Below are 20,710 nucleotides of genomic sequence, written 5' to 3' on the forward strand. Positions count from 1 at the left end.
TATATGGAATTTTTTTTTAAAAATTACGAATCGATTAATTACTTACCGAATCGTTATCATGCTCGTTTTGATATGCCATTGTTGTTCGATGTTGAGTTCTAGCTTATTTAACTTAACATAGTGTTTTTAAAGAGTGTTAGAGAAATAGTACCGTGTTTGAATTCGTATATATTACAAATAAAATAAAAAGAATGGCGAAAAATAATAACATCCTATAATTTCTTACAACAAAAACATATCAACATACTGACAGTATTGCAAAGTCCGGGCTGGTACTTCCAACAGATCTCGCTCCATTCTTCATCTTCATATTCATATTCTTCTTCAGCAATCAAATCTTTGATACTTCACCAATGGCGGTACCTTCAGAAGATTCCGATCAACAAACTACATCGTCATCAACCCTAACAACAACTGCAGATCTGCACGAAAATGGCGGCATTGATCAATCAAACGACACCGTTGAAGCTGTACTTGAACCTGTTGCTTCTAACAAGGATCCGAAACACGAGGTACCTGAACCTGAATCGCTTCCATCTGGATCGAACGACGTTGTTTCAAGTGAATCAGTAGGTCAACCTGAAATGAAGAAGGATGAAGGAAGTAGAACTTTTACTATGAGAGAATTGTTGAATGGATTAAAAGGTGATCAAAGTCAATCTAATAATTCTGGTCCTGATTCTGCTTCTCCTCAGAGGTTCGATGTTTTTTTTTTTTTTTTTGTGGATTTTTGGTTTGATTTTTTGAATAAGTTGATATTCGCGGAATTTAGGTTTAAATTTTTTAATGCATTATCTGGTTAGTTTTGTGTTGAGATGTTGAAGTCTAATTCGGGGTAGATCAAAGTAGATATAAATGGTATTGATTTGCTGATTGATAGCAAATTGCATTGAAAGTTAACAATCAAATCATATCTGCTAAGAACTTTCCTGTTTTCACTATTTATGTATCCTGTTATTGTCAATTTGTAAAGACACATAATCTGTTATTGACTGATTTTCATTTGAATAGAGGTTTTTAATTTTGTCTATATTTAATCTTGAGGTGATTGGTTTATTCTTGAATAGCTGAGGGATTGAGAAATGATAACACAGGAAGTCCTTTTTTAAAATAATGGGAAATTTTGATATAATTTCTTTTGGTAAATTTTGCTATCTTTAATTAGCATATGCTTTGATCAATAAGCGTGACAGAGTTTCTTGTGATGAATTAGTTACTAATTACTAATCAGTTAGTAGGAATGGCAATAGATTCCTAGCACATCGGGAGGGGGGGGGGGGGGGGGGGGGGGGGAAATCTAAATGGCCCCTTCTAATGCTTAGCCTACATAGGACTTCACTGAAATATTTGATCGTGAGAGGAATCATTAGTATTGGGCCTGCAGATGGTCGAAAGCCCAATATGCTAAGTGCTGATGCTGGCCATCTGATGATCCGTTGATGATGTAAAGGTCTAGTGGGTGTGTGTGTGGTGGTGGTGGTTGGGGGGCGGGGGGTCTTAAGGGCCCCATTGGGCTTGCAGATGGTCGAAAACCCAATATGCTAAGTGCTGATGCTAGCCCTCTGATGATCTGTTGATGATGTAAAGGTCTCATGTGACACTGACATGTATTTTCCAGTTTACCCGGCTGACACATACAATAAGGAAATCTTCATCAATCGATGCGTTGATGGAAGAATAAGAGAATTTTACTATGGAGAGATAGAATATTGGAAAGGGAGAAAGATAATAACTTATGATATTCAGTTAACAATGCATCACCAAATGTAAGTGTTATACCAACGCACTAGCAACGACCATGAAGGTCTATCACAGGCGCAAGAACAAGTAGCTGAAAATAGCAAAAATGAGTAATGAGTTGGAGCCCTAATACTGAGTTACCGGATTTTCTTATGGAGGAGACAGGTGGAAGCAACCTCAATCAAGGGAGCTGGAAGGTTCGTTGAGTAGAATTACCCACTTACTCCGGTGGTAACCTCGACGAGTGCATACCCAAAGCTGAAAGGTACTTTTCTTACTATAATCTTACTGAAGAAGCAAAGCTAGAGGCAGCTGCCATTAGTATGGAGGGGGATGCACAATTTTGGTTTCAATGGGAAGACCAAGACAATCCTATAATTAAATGGCGAGATTTTAAAATGCTTCTATTAAGGCGATTTCGTCCTCATAACCAAGGTAGTTTAGTGGAGCAATGGTTGGCAGTTAAGCATGTTCATTGGGTAGAGGATTGCTGTAAAACCTTTATAGAGAAGATGACCCCTCTAGGTAGAGTACCGATGGATATTTGTTTAGGATTTTTTTATGTTTGGGCTAAAGGAATCAGTTAGTTGTGAGCTCAGACTCATGGATCCTACAAATCTAAAAATTGCTATGGAGTGGGCTGAAGAAATAGAGCAAAAAGATTAGGCCAAATCTTATTATGGGAGAACTAGAGAGCAGAATTGATGGGGGCCCACATATTCCACCTAAATTTCAAAACCATACCCACAAACACATGACCCACCCTATTTTCCCAAACCTCTTTCTTCAGCTAAACCTAACTCACCCCCTCCCAAACACAACCCAGACACACGAATTAAACAATTACCTTTGACTGATAAAGAGATGCGTGAGAAGGGGTCTCGAGGAGTTTGCTTTAAATGTGATGAACGGTGGTCGTATAATCATGTCTGTAGAAACAAGGAATTCCGATTGATTTTGCTTGAGGATGAAGATGAAATAGACAAGGAGGAAATAGTGGAGGAAGAGTCGAGCCGTACTGATTCGGAGGACCCTATGACGGGTTTATCATTGCAATCGTTGATCGGCTTTACAAATCCCAAAACCATGAAGTTGGTGGGTCAAATTGAGGGCAAGGAGGTCTTTGTATTAATTGACTCGGGGCAACGAGTAATTTTCATTTCCACCACTAGGGCGAAACAACTAGGGCTGGAGATATCATCGTGTAAGGCATTTGGAGTCACTTTAGGCACTGGGCTAGAAGTTTTTGGTGATGGTATCTGTGCTAAGGTGCGGTTAACCCTGCAAAGCATCGAGATTTGTAACCTATTTTTTGCTCTTGGATTGGGAAGTTTGGATATCGTTTTAGGAGTTCAATGGCTAGAAAAATTGGGGATAGTAACAGTCAATTGGAAAAATCAGATTATGAGATTTTTATGGGAAGGACAACCGGTTACACTCATGGGAGACCCTTCTCTTCAATGTTCCAAAATTTCCTTAAAGACCATGGTGAAGATTGCACCATGTTTGACATGGCGCAGGTTTCTTACGCATTCAAGACCATATACTTGGGAGTAGTTTTCATCAACAATAGCGTGTGCAAGCAAACTAGTGGCTGTGGCATTGTGTGTTTGTGCGTGAAGTAGATTAGCAGCAGTGCAAAAGCTGAACAACAGCAACATGGATACAGCAAGGACCTCAACAAGAGGGGAATGGCACTAACCATGACAACCCACAAGAACAGAATCCAGAAGAAACAACCTGCCAGCCCAACTTGCACGACACTTGGGGACCAAACCTGTGCACCAAGGACCAGGAAAACCCAAGGGATGGCATCTTTGTACATGAACCAAGAAGTAAAGGCCCAAGGGTAGCCATAATGATCTACACAGAGCCCACAGGGCCAGCATCAAGGTCCCCTACCAGCCAATTCAGCATTGGAAACAATACTTAGTTTTATTTTGTTGTTTTGATCTTATTTTGCTGTTTTGTAAATGTGCATGGCACGTGACTTTTAAGTAAGGCTTAGGATGATTGTTAGACCCATAAACTAGCCGTTTTCTTGTGCAATCAGCTCTATATAAAGGGCTCATATCATTGTACAGATTTTAGTTTTTTTTCAGATTTAATAACATTGGATGCATTTTCCTTTGTCTTCCTTGAGTGTGTATGAACATTCATCAATCTTGAGTAGTGCAAGATTATCACCTTTGTATAATCTTGAGTAGTGCAAGATTATCACCTTTGTATAACTGAGAGTAGTCCTTGGTTATAGTAAGGGAATTGATTGCCTTGGAGGATCAAAATCCAAGTCATTCAATTCAAGAAACATATCACAGTGTGTTCTGTTCTGTTTCAAGGACACGCTTTGGGTGATTGTTTTTGAGGTATTTGTCTGTGTAATTCTGAGTGATTGAAGGCCTGCCTTCGTTACTGCATTGCATCGAAGATTTCCACCCCAAATTCAGTCCAAAGACCTTAAGGGCTAAGAGGCATGGTATTTTAATAGAGTGCAATGGCTTGATTAAATCAGAAACTGCTTCAAAACAACCCACCCAAATTCCTAATTTCCTAACCCTCATCTTAGCCAAATATCCTCAAGTAACCCGACCTCTTATGCATTTACCCCCACACCGTTCCCATGATCATGCCATCTATCTTAAAGAAGGCAGTGATCCTATTAGCATTCGGCCATATCGATATCCATATGCACAGAAAACTGAAATAGAACGCATGGTCCAAGATATGCTTAAGGCCGGTATTATTCAACCCTCTACTAGCCCTTTTGCTAGCCCGGTTATCTTAGTCAAAAAGAAGGATGGTTCGTGGCGTTTTTGCGTTGATTATCGAGCCTTGAATAAGGTGACGGTGCCCAATAAATTTTCCATACCGGTTATTGATGAGTTATTGGATGAATTGGAGGGAGCCATTTTCTTTACTAAGCTTGATTTAAAATCCGGCCATCACCAGATTCGTATGAAGGTCGAAGATGTTTCCAAAACTGCTTTCCGCACTCATGAAGGCCATTATGAATTTTTGGTCTTGCCGTTTGGTCTCAATGCCGCAGCTACTTTTCAATCTCTTATGAAGGAGGTATTTCGACCATATCTATGCAAATTTGTACTTGTTTTCTTTGATGATATTTTGATTTACAGCTCGGATGAGGAGACTCATAGGTCTTATGTGGACTTGGTTCTCCGCTTATTGATTACTCATTCCCTGGTTATTAACGAGTGAATGTAGTTTTGGTGTACAACAAATAGCATATTTGGGTCATGTTATTTCAGCCCAAGGGGCGCCTGTTGATCCAGAGAAGATTTTAGCTATTACACAGTGGCCTAAACCCAAAACTCTCCGTGAACTTCGAGGCTTCCTGGGCGTCACTGGATATTATCGTCGTTTTATGTCTCGGGGTATGCTCACAAGGCCAAGAAACTTACTGATTTGTTGAAGAAGGAGGTTTTCGTTTGGGATGATACAGTAACTGAAGCTTTTGAGGCTCTCGAACAAGCCATGACCCAAGTCTCTGTATCAGCTATGTCGGATCTTTCTAAAATTTTCGTGGTGGAGACGGATGCATCGGGCCATGGTATTGGAGCAGTTCTACGCCAAGAAGAACACCCAATTGCCTATTTCAGCCTTTCCTTAGGCATAGGAGCCCAGCAAAAGCCCATATATGAACGTGAGTTGATGGCTATTGTCTTCTCTATCTTACGGTGGAAACATTATTTGATGGGTCGAAAGTTTGTGGTATGTACTGATCAATTCAGCCTCAAATTCAACCTGGAACAACGTGAGATTAGGGCCGAATACCAAAAATAGGCTATGAAATTGATAGGCTTTGATTTTATGATCGTTTACAAACCCGGTAGAAGTACTACCGTCGCTGACGCCTTGTCACGACGTGACGGAGGATCAACAGATATGATCACATTATGTACAGCCGTGAGTTCCATCTCTATTGATTGGGACTTATTGATGAAGGAAGTAAAAGTCATATTTACCTTGTTCAAAATTTATTAAGCTGTGACCAGCAGCGATGCTATTCCTATCGGCTTTACCATACACCAAGGTAAACTCTTCTATAAAGGGCAGTTTGTGCTAGCCAGAGCTTCTCCATTCATTCCAGTTCTCCTTAAAGAGTACCATGATACTCCCTTTGGTGGTCACGGTGGTGAAGTGAAGACATATCAACGCATTGCCATGGAATGGTATTGGGAGGGTATGCGATGTCAGATTACTCAATATTTGCGTCAGTGTGCTATTTGCCAACAGCAAAAAGCATCTTATCAAACCCCCGCTGGGCTCCTCCAACCTCTCCCTGTTAGTACTTCTGTGTGGGAAAATATTACTATGGATTTTGTGGAAGGCCTTCCAAAATCCGACGGCCTTGACACGGTATTAGTGGTAGTAGACCGTTTCACCAAGTATACTCACTTTTTGGGTTTGAAGCATCCCTTTTCTGCTTCTACTGTTGTTGCCTTATTTATTAAAGAAATAGTCCGTTTGCATGGTTTTCCTTCTTTGATTGTGTCGGACCGTGATCAAATCTTTTTGAGTTCCTTTTGGCGTGAACTTTTCCGTTTGCAAGGGACTAACTTAGTCTATAGCACGGCCTTTCACCACAAACCGATGGCCAATCTGAAATTGTTAACAAGGCTCTTGAAACCTTCTTGCGGTGTTCCATTAACGGCCAACCCAAGCATTGGGCGAAATGGCTATCATGGGCTGAATTTTGTACAACACCGCCTCCCATGCCACTATCAAGATGACTCCGTTCCAAGCTTTATATGGGCGACCTCCTCCTCACCTCGTCTGTTTTGGTAACTCTCGTACCTAGGTCGATAGTTTGGAACAACTTCTAAAGGAAAGGGATGCCATGCTCGATGAAATTTAGTTCAATTTGATCAAAGGGCTACAAGCTATGAAGTACTATGTCGATTTGAAGCGTCGGGAAGTCTCTTTTGTGGAAGGTGATTTGGTGTTCCTCAAGCTTCAACCCTACCAGCAACGTTCCTTGGCCAAACGACCGAATGAAAATTGGCTCCTCGTTTATTTGGTCCATACTCAGTTCTTCAGAAAATAGGCAAGGTGGCATACAAACTAGACCTTCCCCCCCTCTAGTTCCATCCATCCAGTTTTTCATGTTTCTCAACTTAAGCTTGCTCACGGCATCACTGTTCTTTCTGCCACACCTCCTCCGGTCTCCAGTGACATGGTCATGGAAGCAGCTCCGGCAGCAATCTTGGGCATCCGTCATCCTAGCCCTACCCTTACTGAAGTATTGGTGCAATGGCAAGACCTGCCCTGTTCTGAAGCTACTTGGGAAGATTACAACAAACTCTTGGCTGTTTTTCCCTCTCTTCACCTTGAGGACAAGGTGAAACTCCTGGCCGAGGGTATTGTTATACCAACGCAACCAGCAACGATCATGAAGGTCTATCACAGGCGCAACAACAAATAGCTGAAATAGAAAAAATGAGTAATGATGAGGTGGCAAATCCTGTTAAGTATATTCTAGAAAGGCATCTTTTATAACCAATCTTTACAGCAGCAAGTTTGTTAATCCTTGTTTAGCTATAAATATATGATGTAATGATAAGATTGATATATATGAGAATATACACACTAATCTTCTCCTTACTCGCTTACTCTAAATTCCCTGTATTCTTCTTCTCATTCTCTTTTCTCTCTGATCCTCATCCCTTTCTTTTCTCTTCTTCTTCTCTCTCTTTCTCTCTTCTCTTCCTCCATTACTGTAATTGTTGGGTTCATCATAGTAAGCCATAACAAATGGGAATTGCAAAAATGAAATATCAAATTAAATGAAGTGTTATATGTGAACTAGATGCTTATTCCTTGGCTGTAAACCATCCAGCTACAAGCCCCTATGAGGGTTATCTGTTAAATTGGTAATTCTCTTGTTTTGACACCTTCTCGCTCTTTAATTAACTTGGGATATTCCTTGTTATGTGGATCATTTTCCAGTGCAGGATTTCCTTCCATGTCATCTTCAACCTTGACTTCCCTCTGGTTATCAGCATCCCTAGTTGCCATATTCGGAGTTCCATGAAAACCCCTTTTTTGATAGATCCTTTTTCGCAAGGATCAAATGTAGAGAACAATTCTATAACATGAGATGTTATTGTCCATGTGGCATATTGAAATCACTTGATTAGTCACTCACAGCAGGACATATTTTAGTGCTCACATGTAATCCTTTTCGTTTGCTTGATGAATCTTGCACTACATCTTGCTATGCTTTTAGACTAGCGTTTCGTATAGGATTTACGGGATTCTGATTTATGACTGAAGCGGGTAGAGGGTAGGAATCCCTTTTAGTAATAGGCACTCGGAATGGAATATGTGGTGTATACTATAAAAAGGTGGTAGCTGGAAAGTGTAAACCACCTGCCTTATTGTCTGTAAGTCTGTATTTGAAACTCTGTTAGTCTGTTTGTCAGTTCTATACTCCTATTAATGAAGGATTCACGGTGTTGTATTGTCGCTAGTTGGGAACAAGAAACACGATGGCTAATGTGAAAGGACCAGTTCTGTTAGTGAAGGGATTCACAAGTTTTTGCTGTTGCTAGTTGGAACTATAAACACAACGCAAGTTTTGTTTTGAGAATACCTTGCTTCTATAAACTTCAGTTTTTACCCAAAAAGATTCTTGAAATTTCGGAATTGCTTGAACTTTAGGGGCGCTAATAGCTTGTGTCAGTTGTATAAAAATCTAAAATAACATCCTTGGTCTTTTAAAAAGTTTTCGTCATTGGAAATCGGTTTAAAGACTCGTTGATTATTTCTGTTCTTGATGATTAGGCAATCCTTAAATTTCTGTCAAATGCTTAAAAATCTCTAGTCTTGCATTTTCCAAGTGTAGCCTCTTAGTCAGATTAATTTATAAAGTTGTGTGTGCTTTCCATAGTGCAAAAATAAGTCCGCATTGTATCGTATTGCATATCGTAAAGGTTTTCAAATTTACCAAACAGGTAAAACCGCATTCTAGGCTATTCCAAGACATTTCATGGTTTATGCCGATATTTGGTGGTGCGACATCATCATCATCCCTGTTACCGCATTACCGTGTCTGATTACCGCGTACCACTATTTTGCACTGTGTTGGTGCTACTATCTAACTAGATATGAAAAACCAGCTTCCATGACATCTAATCAATCTCCTTGTCAAGGAGTCATTGTGCCATCTAGCACTTGGATAGATGTACAAGAAAATTTTAACTTCTTCAACCTTGCATGCTGCTTTAAATTCATCTAATACCTTCACTTCTAAAGCGTTAGAGGTAAGTTCTTTTCCCATTGAACCTGTCCCTTAAGTAAATAAAATATCTTAGCGCACAAAATACTCCACCTGCTATATCTCTTGTCATTGTGCATTAGTCATGTGGCAATTACAAGCTATTGCTTGTTGTGGTTAAGTAGGGGATTTCTGATGGAGGGTTAGTATGATTGGAATGGGAAAGTCTTAGTGATGTTAGGTGTAGACATAAAGAGTTGTTTTATTTTAACTTCCTTTTACATTACCAACAATTTGGACCGTAAATAGTCAAATGTCTTTTATAAGTATGGCAAAGGAAGTATTTTAATTGCAAGCAACATCAGAGTATTAGGATTAGAGCTTTTGGAGAGCAACTGGAGAGTTTTAAATTTTTGATAAGGCAATGTTCTGTTCATATTAAACCTTTTAAAGGGGATTTCAAAATATTTCCTTTTTCTCAATCGATTAACTTGGCGAAAGTAGTGCCAATGGATAAATGTTGTTGTACAATGTGCATGATAATTGGGCGCTGGAGGGGAGGTTACTTATGGAGTTATTCTAAAGTGATTGTTGTTTACATTTGGTGTTTGTTCGTAGATAAAAGATTGTGAAGAACAACTGCCTTGGATAAATGCATGGTGGCCCATTCTCCTAAAGAAAAGGTTACTTATGGAGTTATTTTAGGGAGATTTTTTTTTTTCACATTTGGTGCTTGGTTTTAATATAAAAGGTTATTTAGAACAAATACCTTGGATTAGAACATGGTCCCCATTCTCATGGAGGGGAGTTTGCTTATGAATTTATTTTAAGGAGATTTCTTTTCACATTTGGTTCTAGGTTTTAAGATAAAAGGTTGTGGAGAACAAATACCTTGGATTACTACATGGTGCCCCATTCTCATGGAGGGTAGTTTGCTAATGGAGTTGATTTAAGTAGATTTCTTTATCCACATTTAGTGCTAGCTTTTAAGATAGAAGGTTGTGAAGAACAAATACCGTGGAATACTGGATGGTGCCCCCCATTCTCATTCAGTGAATTGTAGAAGAAAATAAACCTATTTTTCTTTGGGTTTGGGTGTTAGGGATAGTAATCGTTTTCCATAACCTGATTTGTGATGTTGCTTGTATATGTGATCATACTTTTTTATTACTATAACGTAGTAGGTCTTTCTTCACTTCTATGATGTTATGCACGATGCTATTGATGTAACCTTCAAAGGTCTTTTATTGAACTGTGGCTTCTTGCACATTTTGGTATTCAATGTATGAAGTATTTATAACTGAAATTTGTTTATGGTTATTGTCAGTGAAGATAGTTCGTATCAGAATAATGTTGCTATGGAACTTATCAACAGTGTAACGGGGGTTGATGAGGAAGGTCGATCTCGCCAAAAGATTCTTACTTATGCTGCCAGGAGGTATGCCCCTTTCCTTTCACTGTATTTTTATGGTTATTAAATTGGATCTGTTTCTTCGGTAACGTGGAAGAAAATAAAGATATAGTTATTCAAGTTTTGAATTGATGTCAATATGTTTTCATCTTTATTCCATGTGTTTATGAGTGGTTTTGTACCCATCCGAGCATTATGTAGGTATGCCAGTGCGATTGAAAAAAATCCTGGAGATTATGATGCTCTCTACAACTGGGCTTTGGTGCTTCAGGTTTTAGATTGACTCTTATATGACTTATGTTTTTCTAGTTTCTCACAACATCTTTGCTCTGCTGTTAAGTGTATGACCCTTAGGTTCACAATCGAATGCATTAACATCAGAGTTATTTCTTTGACATGAGCACTTCTTTCTCTGCGCATTATATTCAGGAAAGTGCAGACAATGTTGATCCTGACTCTGTCTCACCTTCTAAAGATGCACTGCTTGAGGAGGCTTGCAAAAAGTATGAGGAAGCTACCCGTCTTTGTCCCACCCTTCATGATGTACGTATGAATAATTGAGTTTTCATTTGGTTATTAGGTAATTGGTAAGTGAGGCCATGAGGGTTTTTTTTTCAGCCAGATCATTCACCCTTCCATTCCTTAATTCTTCTCACGACCTTAGCGTGGATCTGTTAGTGGGTTTTTCAATATGGTTTTCTATTGCTCTCTATCAACCATATAAATTAAGGATCTGAAAGCTTTTAGGAAAACATTTTCTCTTGTTATATAATTTTTTAATATATAATGCAGGCATTTTATAATTGGGCTATTGCTATTTCTGACCGAGCAAGAATGCGTGGTCGTACAAAAGAGGCTGAAGACTTGTGGAAGCAGGTTACAGAGCTTTTCTTCTTTACTATGGATGGTTATGTTACCGTATGTGAATGTCACTGCACCTGTTATTGCTGGGTGGGGGGCTGGTTGGGGGGATAATTGATATTTTATAGATCTTGATTTTCTGACTTCTGATGTTCAGTCTACACCTAAGGTTGTCCAGAGCTCCGGGTACAAGGCTATTCACAAGTCCCCTAAATTGGAATATCTACTTATGCTGAATCCTTTCACTCTTTTTTTGAGAGGCCTGTTAAAGATGATTTTAGTGACTTTACTGTTTCAATATCTAGTTTATCTATGTTTTGTGATTGTCTTGCTGTCCGTTTTCAATGCATCTTACCGTATTCAGAAGCACCGTTAATGGTAATTCTTCGAATCAGTGGTTACCGTCTTTGGGGTTTCATGATTGAGGAGTGCTTTATGGATTCACTTCCTATTAAATGTATCCACAGTTGATGTTATGAACTTAAAGATTTTGTTTACATGGAAAATTGTCGAAATTAGAATATCAAGGTTTCTGCTTTGCAGCATTGACGTATAAGGTGCGTGGTTTGACGTTGTTGTCTTCTTTTCAGGCCACAGAACACTATGAAAAAGCTGTTCAGTTGAATTGGAATAGTCCTCAGGTATTCTTTTTCCCCCAATTTTTAATTTGGAAATTCATTTTTGCAAAAACTAGTAAGCTTTACAATCTTGTTTCTGTAACACTGAATCTTTTTCTATTTTGTATCTCATTACTACAACATAATAGTTTTTCTCTCTTTCATTAATGTATGATCTGAATGTCCTTTTCCAGGCACTCAACAATTGGGGACTTGCATTGCAGGTAAGGTAGTTTAATTATCATATATACATATTTGCAGTCAGAGATAAGGGAATGACTGGGTTGGGTTGAGGAAAGCTACCTTCTTTTTACCCTTAAAAGTTATTGACATTATATGGCTCCCATGATTTGACATTTATTGTTCCAATCTTGTGATACAGGAACTCAGTGCAATAGTTCCTGCAAAAGAAAAACACAATATTGTAAAAACAGCAATTAGTAAGGTGCATACTTGTTGCTTGAGTGAATTTAAGATAGCCAAGTGTCTTTAGTTGTTACGTGACATATGCATGTTATTGAATCCTTGCTATTATGTGAACTGCAGTTCCGTGCAGCAATCCAGTTGCAATTTGACTTTCATAGGGCTATTTACAACCTTGGAACTGTTTTGGTTAGTCCTTGATAAATCTTTTTTGCTTTACTGTTTTAGCAATGTGTGCCTGTCCTGTGCTGCTTTCTTCTTTCTCTTAATGTTGTATGGATTTTTGTTGCATAAAAGGGTTGCAAATTGAACTCATTAGATGAGCATCCAAGTTATGTACAATCTTTTGATTTTGCAGTATGGGTTGGCTGAGGACTTACTAAGAATTGGGGGAGCAGTCAGCCCAAAAGATATTTCACCTAATGACTTGTACAGTCAGTGTGCTGTCTATATTGCTGCTGCTCATGCATTGAAGCCAAATTACTCAGTAAGCCCTTTGATTTTGTTTATTCTTAATACTTTGTTTTTCTAGAGTCCCTGTTGTACTTGTATCTGTTTGAGACTTTCCTGTTCTTTTGGCTGGGGCAAGGTTGCAAACACCTTACCCTTTCTGGATCTGATTTAGAAGGATCCTAACTAGGTTTTTGTCTGTTGTGATTGCATCCAAGGAATCTTATAAATCGACTTGTTCATCCAGCTTTAATTTATGTTCTGATTCCCAAATATATTTGCTTATTTGAAGAAAAGCATATATATAATAATGATGGGAAGTGAATCTGCTGGACTAGTATGTATCCATATTGGAAATATTGCACATAGATCTGATTTTTCTTGTACTATGATTGTGACACAGTTTTTTGTTTTCCAAATTATAGGTCTACCGCAGTGCACTAAGGCTTGTTCGTTCGATGGTGAGAAGTTTATCCTTTACTTAGTCTTAACAGAAACTTTTTGGTGCTACAGTTGATGTGCTTTTAAACATATTGCATGACTGAGTGTCGATGGTTTTTTTTGCTAATGCATTATAGAATTCTACTTCAGATTTTGTGATGGTCAATCCCACAACTACCCTCTCCCATGCTTAATAGGTACTACCTCCTGAAACAAAGCCATACCAAACTTCTATCTGTTAAGTGTTGAGGACATTACCAGTGCAATGATCAATTTTCACTTCTCGTGGTCGTCAAGAGAAACATATATAGGAATAAGCAGTGGTCTTTGTAGTTTTGTGACAAATTTGACATAGTTAAGTTGATATTTGTTGTTCTCTGCTTTTTTTACTTTTTAAGGGCTAATGCAGACGGTATAAGGGCTAAGAGGAATGTCTTGCAGTCAATTTCTCTAAACATGCATTTTTATGCAGTTAAATAATTTGGGTAATGGTAAGTGAGTGAGAACTTAACCCGGAATGACGTAAGTTGTGTTTTTGTGGGAATTTAAAATAAGCGAGCTACTCAATGTTTTGTTACTCTTTTACTGATGTTGATACATATCTACTCTTTATTCCATGTAGTTGTGACATGATTTAACACTACTTCTTTTATATTTCTCATAGCTGCCTTTGCCCTATCTCAAAGTGGGATATCTGACAGCACCTCCACCAGGAAATCCTATTGCCCCTCATAATGACTGGAAGCGGACACAATTTGTTCTTAATCATGAGGGCCTTTATCAGGTAATTTTAATATCTATTGACTGACAAGTAAAGTGTATTGTTCGGACTGTTCTAAATATTAAACAGGTGATGTTAGTAGTTTGTGAACCAGTGAACCCATTACAACCATAAGTTTTATGTTCTCTGCTTGGAAATTACTGACTGAATTACAAATTTAAGGTTATGTGTTCTCCAACTTTTATGAAATTTGTTTAAATTCAATCTCGGGACATCTTAAATAAGGATTACCATTATTAGATATTTCTAAATGTTCTTTCTTCTGCCACTGATTATTTTTTTTTGTCACCAATTAAAATTACACTTTTTGATTATTTTAAATGATATTTCATCTTTTTGGTTTTAGGATCAGTGAAATACTTTATAAGTATATTTTTTAAGTGATACTTAACTTTGCCCTAATTACACGCAGTCTTATAATGGTTTTGATTGTTTAGATGGTGTCAGAAATATGACCATGCAATTTGCTGGATGGTTTAAAAAGTAATGTTTTTCACGGAACCTTCACTTCTTGATGCAGCTTGTATCTGAACAAAAGACGTCACGTCAGTCTCTTTCGGGCAGGCCATCAGATGCTGTAAATGCTAGAAACAGAGCTGTCAAAGTTGAAATAGCCGATATTGTTTCAGTATCAGCATGTGCTGATCTAACTTTGCCGCCTGGAGCTGGACTCTCGATTGATACAACTAATGGACCTGTTTACCTGGTTAGATTCACATCCTGCTAGAGTTTGATTCGAAAGAACAATGAAAGAACTCAACAAAGATAAAAAACAGAAAATGCAAAACAAAGAAAACCACACACAATTTGGTAGGTGGGGAAGATCCTAATATCAATGTGATATTAGACTATAAAACCCCACCTTTGAACAATTGAATGAATATTATTCTTTTAGAGTTTAATGATTACAAAGCGTAATCCAAACTCTATAAGAAGAATCCCACCTTAGAAAGTTTCTGAGATGAATGAGTAAAATCCCAAAACCTCTTATTATTAAAACTCTAAGATTTGAATGTGGCACTCAATTCCTAATTGCTATAGATCAATTTGATTTTACATCATATGTACAAGAGATATAGAAGAGCCTTATATGGGCTTTGGAACAGAAGAGAAACATAATAGTATACATTTAAACTGATTAACAACTCGCATTTAAAACAGAATGGTCGACAGTTTCACTCAACCAGGTCGAGCTACTTAAGTGAGGTCGAGCGCCGGTCGAGCGAGAGATCAAAATGATATCAATAGCTTCTGATCTTTTGTTCGACCAGGTCGAGCGAGCATTAGGTCTGAACAAACCACTTAACCGCATTGCTTCAGCCTTCAAATCATCCATATACTAACTCAAACATCCAAACCTCATATGTCATCTTCATATTCACATTTGGGATTATTGAGTCATCATATCATAACAATTCTCTACCGTGACGAACATACACTCAATCTTGTCAACAAACAACAAGCAATTAAATATCCACAAAAATAAATCATCAATACCCATCTAACCACAAGATGTACCCACCTCAAAAGAGTTGCATCTCCCTCAAAGCGGAGATAAGCTCAACACAAATCCATAACAACCAATCAAGTTTGGACAATGCTCAAACTTTGAAGTAGTTGAAGGTTTAGTTAACATGTTTGCCAGATTATCGTTAGTATGAACTTTGTCCAAGAGTACCTTTTCCTTCTCTATGCTAGCTCTTATATAATGGAACTTTATCTCAATGTGTTTTGTTCTTCTATAGTACAAAATTTGATGCATAGCCAAATTAATAGCACTTTGGCTATCACAAAAAAAAAAAAAAAAAAAAAAAAAAAAAAAAAAAAACTAGCACACATTTCTCCATCTTAAGCTCCCTAACAAAACTTCCTAGCCATTGAGTTTCCTTAAACCTTTCTGTTACCGCCATATACTCCGCCTCGATAGTAGATTGAGCTACTACCCCGCAAACTAGATCTCCAACTTATGGTGGACCCTCCAAGACAAAGTTGAGTTTCTTCCATCAAGATCTCTACCAAAATCATAATTTACAAAACCTTGCAAATCATCATTGTTTCTTTTATACTCAATATACACATTTGATGTACCACGCAAATACCTAAAGATCCACTCGACCGCAAGCTAATGAGCCTTCCTTGGATTTGACATATATCTACTAATTACACTAACGGCTTGAGCAATATCTGGTCATGAAAACGATAGGATACATAATGCTCCTCACCGAATTTGAGTATGGAACCAATGTTATGAACTCATTGTCCTCTTTGGATCTGGGACAATCACCTTTGACAACCTTGTTTGTAATGGTAAAGGAAGAGAAATGATTTTAGCATTGCTCATATGAAATCTGTCCAAGACCCTCTTAATGTATTTTTCTTGGGATGAGTACAATCTTCATTTTTCCTGATCTCTAGAGATTTTCATGCCGAGAATCTTCTTCGTTCCCTCTAAGTCCTTCATTTCAAACTCACGCTTCAACATATGCTTCACTTTCTTCACATCAATCATGTCTTTTGCAATCACAAACATATTAACAACATAAAGCAAAAGATGCAACAAAGAACCACTACACACTTCTCTCATATAGACACAACTATCATACTCACTTCTTGAAATCTCATTCTCAAGCATACACTTATCAAATCGTTTGTACCATTGCCTAGGGGGACTGTTTTAGACCATACAAAGATTTCTTTGACAAACATACATGATCCTCCTTACCCTCAATAACATAACCATCCGGTTGCCTCATGTAAATCTCTTCTTCTAACTCACCATGCAAGAATGCGGTTTTGACATTTAATTGTTTCAACTCATAATCATTCAAAGCAAGAGTCAAAAGAGTACGAATAGGAGTGTGTCTTAATACCGGAGAGAAGATTCATTATAGTCAATACCCAGAACTTGGCTGAACCCACAATCAACAAATCTAGCTTTACACCTTGCTTCCTTAACACTCGGTATCCCTTCTTTGTACTTGTAGATCCACTTGCAATCAATAATCTTTTTCTCTCTTGGTCTCTCTACAAGTTTCTATGTTTGATTCTTTAGAAGAGTTTGGATTTTTTCTTCCATTGCCCCTTGCCATTTCCCGGATTCTTTACACTCCATGGCATCCAAGTATGAAGATGGCTCAGGACGCTTCATTTTCTTTCTCACTCAACTTAGATCATCATCTTCATACCCAACCTTAAAAGGTGCCTTCACATGCCTCTTAGGTCTCCTTTGTGCAATGCTTGTTGCTAGCACTTTTGGCTATTTTTCCTTCCTAAGAGTAGTGGCCTTCCTAGAGGAGGAAGAGGAAGGAATATCTCCACCTTCTTGAGGTGTCTCCAAATTATAATCATCATCAAGAACATCATTCTCCACTTCCTCATGAATTTCTTCCCCGTTCCCATTCTCCACCCCTTTCTTTGAGCTCTCAACATAAAGAAAAACGGACTCGTTGAAAGTAACATCTCGACTAGTAATGATTTTTGATGTGCTAGGATCCCATAATCTAAACCCCTTGATCCCATATGTATACCCCAAGAACACATACTTGGGACGTGGCTCCAACTTACCATCATTCACATAAGCATAAGCGGGACAACCAATGATCTTTATATCGGAATAATTCACCAGTGACTCTGAACACATTTTCTTTGCTGTTTTTAACCCAAGAGCAGTATTTGGTGATCTATTTGCCAAGAATGCTGCCATCTTGGCCTTTTCGGTCCGAAACCCCTTACTTAACTTGGCTTTGAAAAGCATACATCGAGCCTTCTCTAACAAAATCTTATTTATTCTCTCTGCCACCCCATTTTGTTGTGGTCTTACCGCATAAGTTCTATGACGAACAATCCCAAGCTTCTTGCAAAAGTTAGTAAACTCCTCCTTCACTAATTCCAGCCCATTATCTGTCCTCAACCTCTTCACTTGCTTCCCGATTTGCTTCTCTATCATAGTCTTCCAATCCTTGAATTCCCCAAAGATCTCATCCTTACTCTTCAAGAACACCCGCACCTTACTAGACTAATCATCTATGATAGTAAGCAAATATTTAGACCCTCCAATGGATGACTCTTTTGATGGACCCCATAAATCCGAGTGAAAATAATCAAGTGTTGACTTAGTTCTATGTATGGCCGCCTCAAAGTTAATCCTCTGTTTTCCAAGACTACAATACTCATAAAACTCTATAGAACACGTAGCTTGATTATCAAGAAGACCTTTCTTTGACAACTCCAACAAACCCCTCTCACTCACATGTCCTAACCTCAAGTGCCATTACGTGGTATGATCCGCTTCTTTTATAGAGGAACTAACACATGTGGAACCCTCAATAGCAGAACTGATAAGCTCATATAATGTCCCCACTTTCTTTTGCTTCATGACCACTTGAGAGCCCAAAGTAACTCTAATAACACCCTGCTCAAGAGTGCGCCTACAACCATTACTATCAAGACCACCCAAAGAGATCAAATTCTTCTTCATAACGGGAACATGTCTAACATTTGTCAACGTACGCACAGTACCATCTAACATTTTGATCCTAATAGAACCAATGCCCATAACCTTATAAGAAGCAGTATTCCCCATAAGCACAACTCCACCATGAACACTCTCATAAGAAGAAAACCAATGCCTATTAGGTGTAATGTGCCTTGAACACCCCAAATCAAGAATCCATTGATCAATAGACCTAGTCTCTGGCTCCACCGTAAGAAGTATAGTACAATTATCACAAAAAAGATCCTCATCACCACTATGAACCGCCGCCGCCGAATCATATGAAGAAGAACAATTACCATTCCCCTTCCCCTTATTCTTTCCCTTCTCCAGCCAAAACTTCTTAATGTGACCCTTCTTTTTAACAATTGTAACACACAATGTTCTTATGCCTAGTCTTAAACTTAGATCATGGAGCTTGCTCTTCAACAACAATCGATTGGTCACCGACTTCGTCATATACAAGCACTCTAGCTTCAACCATAGCCCCAACATTGTCTCCTCTTTGGCCACCTCTCTAAGCACCTCATTAGATAGACTTAATTGTATCAATGTTAGAGCCTTCATGTCTATCTCTTCAATTCTTGTAGAGACATAGTCAAAGACTTCTTTGATCTTCCCGACATTGCTTTCTCCAATCCATTTTGCACCAAGATGGCACTCATTTTGAGTTTCCACAATCCAAAATTCACATTCCTATCAAACTTTTCTATTTTTAATCTTGTCGCACTCAGGGCTATCAAGAACCACACCAAGAACTTCTATGAATTCCCAAATCAATAAACCCTAACCCTCCCAATGAAATACAACACAAGCTCTGATGCCAGTTTTTTAGAGTTTGATTCAAAAGAACAATGAAAGAACTCAACAAAGATTGAAAATAGAAAAGGCAAAACAAGATAACAACACACAATTTGGTGGTGGGGAAAATCCTAATATCAATGTGATATTCGACTATAAAACCCCACCTTTGAACAATTGAATGAATATTATTGATTTAGAGTTTAATGATTACAAAGCATAATTCAAGTTCTATAAGAAGAATCCCCCTTAGAAAGCTTCTGAGATGAATGAAGAAAATCCCCAAAACCTCTCACTAAAATCCTAAGATTTGAATGTGACACTCTACTTAATTCCCAATTTCTATAGATCAATTTAATCTTACATCATATGTACAAGAGATATACAATAGCCTTATATAGGCTTTGGAACAAAAGAGAAACATAAAAGAATACAATTGAACTGATTAACAACCCTAATTTTAAAATAGAATGTTTGACAATTTTGCTCGATCTGGCCGAGCGACTTAAGTGAGGTCGAGTGCCGGTCGAGTGAGAGATCAAAATGAGATCAATTTCTTCTGATCTCTTGCTTGACCAGGTTGAGCAGCAAGGCAAGGGCAAGCTTGGGTCCACTGTTTTGCTTCAACCTTCAAATCATCCATATACCAACGCAAACATCCAAACCTCATATATCTTCATATTCACATATGGGATACATAACAAATCCGTTTCTCATTTCTCTTGGTAGAGTTTTGTTGCTCAATTTGTAATGATAGTAATTGGTTAAATTTGGCGGAATAACCCTGCTCTTTGTTCCTGGACATATTAGGTAGCGGACTCATGGGAATCTTTGGATGGTTGGCTTGATGCAATTCGTTTAGTTTACACGATTTTTGCTCGAGGTAAAAGTGATGTTCTGGCTGGTGTAATCACTGGATGATTATTCTATGTCCAATGTATCGATTGTAGTATTGTGGTACATTTTCTTTTCCCCATTAATTGGGTTTACAGCTTTTGTGTAGTATAGCTTTTGTTTAATCACATAAATTAATGTATATTGTGGAGAATTTTTAAGAAAATCAATTTTATTTATGTGGCAACGGGCTGCTATATTTCTCCAAGTTAATGTTTCTGATGTAGCCGGTTGGCGGAATTTCAGTTACATTTCTAAATTGAGGCTATAAAAAAAATACGATTTGCTTCTCACATTTTTCATGTATGTTTCCATTTTTCTAATATGTTTTTTTGCTTAAAAATTAATTTTTGTTCTTTTTGGTTCCTTTGCTAGAAACTATATGGCTTTAGCATCTCGTTTGATTATCAATATTAAATGGTAAGAATGGTAATTAAAGTTAGTGTAACTTTGATTTAAAATCTTTTGACAAGTTTAATAATAATGTTTGTTCTACTTCATTCATCTTATTTTTATATGAAATTCATTATAATTCCTTATCATTTGGATGTGAACAAACTTT

General features: G+C 38.0%; 1 protein-coding gene across 1 annotated transcript; it reads left to right on the plus strand.

The window, feature by feature from the left end:
* Positions 1-223: 223 nt before the first annotated feature.
* Positions 224-20,443, plus strand: LOC130800548 (protein HLB1). The gene is made up of 14 exons (XM_057664146.1): positions 224-697; positions 10,305-10,415; positions 10,590-10,659; positions 10,818-10,931; positions 11,181-11,264; positions 11,840-11,890; positions 12,061-12,090; positions 12,249-12,311; positions 12,413-12,478; positions 12,648-12,776; positions 13,165-13,200; positions 13,845-13,964; positions 14,482-14,667; positions 20,065-20,443. The coding sequence occupies exons 1-14, from the start codon at positions 354-356 to the stop codon at positions 20,173-20,175; spliced, it is 1,515 nt and encodes a 504-aa protein (XP_057520129.1). The 5' UTR covers positions 224-353; the 3' UTR covers positions 20,176-20,443.
* The last annotated feature ends 267 nt before the right edge of the window (positions 20,444-20,710 follow it).

Source organism: Amaranthus tricolor, chromosome 14, assembly GCF_026212465.1.
Source record: "Amaranthus tricolor cultivar Red isolate AtriRed21 chromosome 14, ASM2621246v1, whole genome shotgun sequence".
Taxonomy (NCBI): domain Eukaryota; kingdom Viridiplantae; phylum Streptophyta; class Magnoliopsida; order Caryophyllales; family Amaranthaceae; genus Amaranthus; species Amaranthus tricolor.

Coding starts and splice junctions, on each gene's coding strand:
- LOC130800548 (XM_057664146.1), top strand. CDS start 354: ATGGCGGTACCTTCAGAAGATTCCGATCAACAAACTACATCGTCATCA. Junction 10,660..10,817: donor ACTGGGCTTTGGTGCTTCAG/GTTTTAGATTGA, acceptor CATTATATTCAG/GAAAGTGCAGACAATGTTGA. Junction 12,777..13,164: donor CATTGAAGCCAAATTACTCA/GTAAGCCCTTTG, acceptor TCCAAATTATAG/GTCTACCGCAGTGCACTAAG.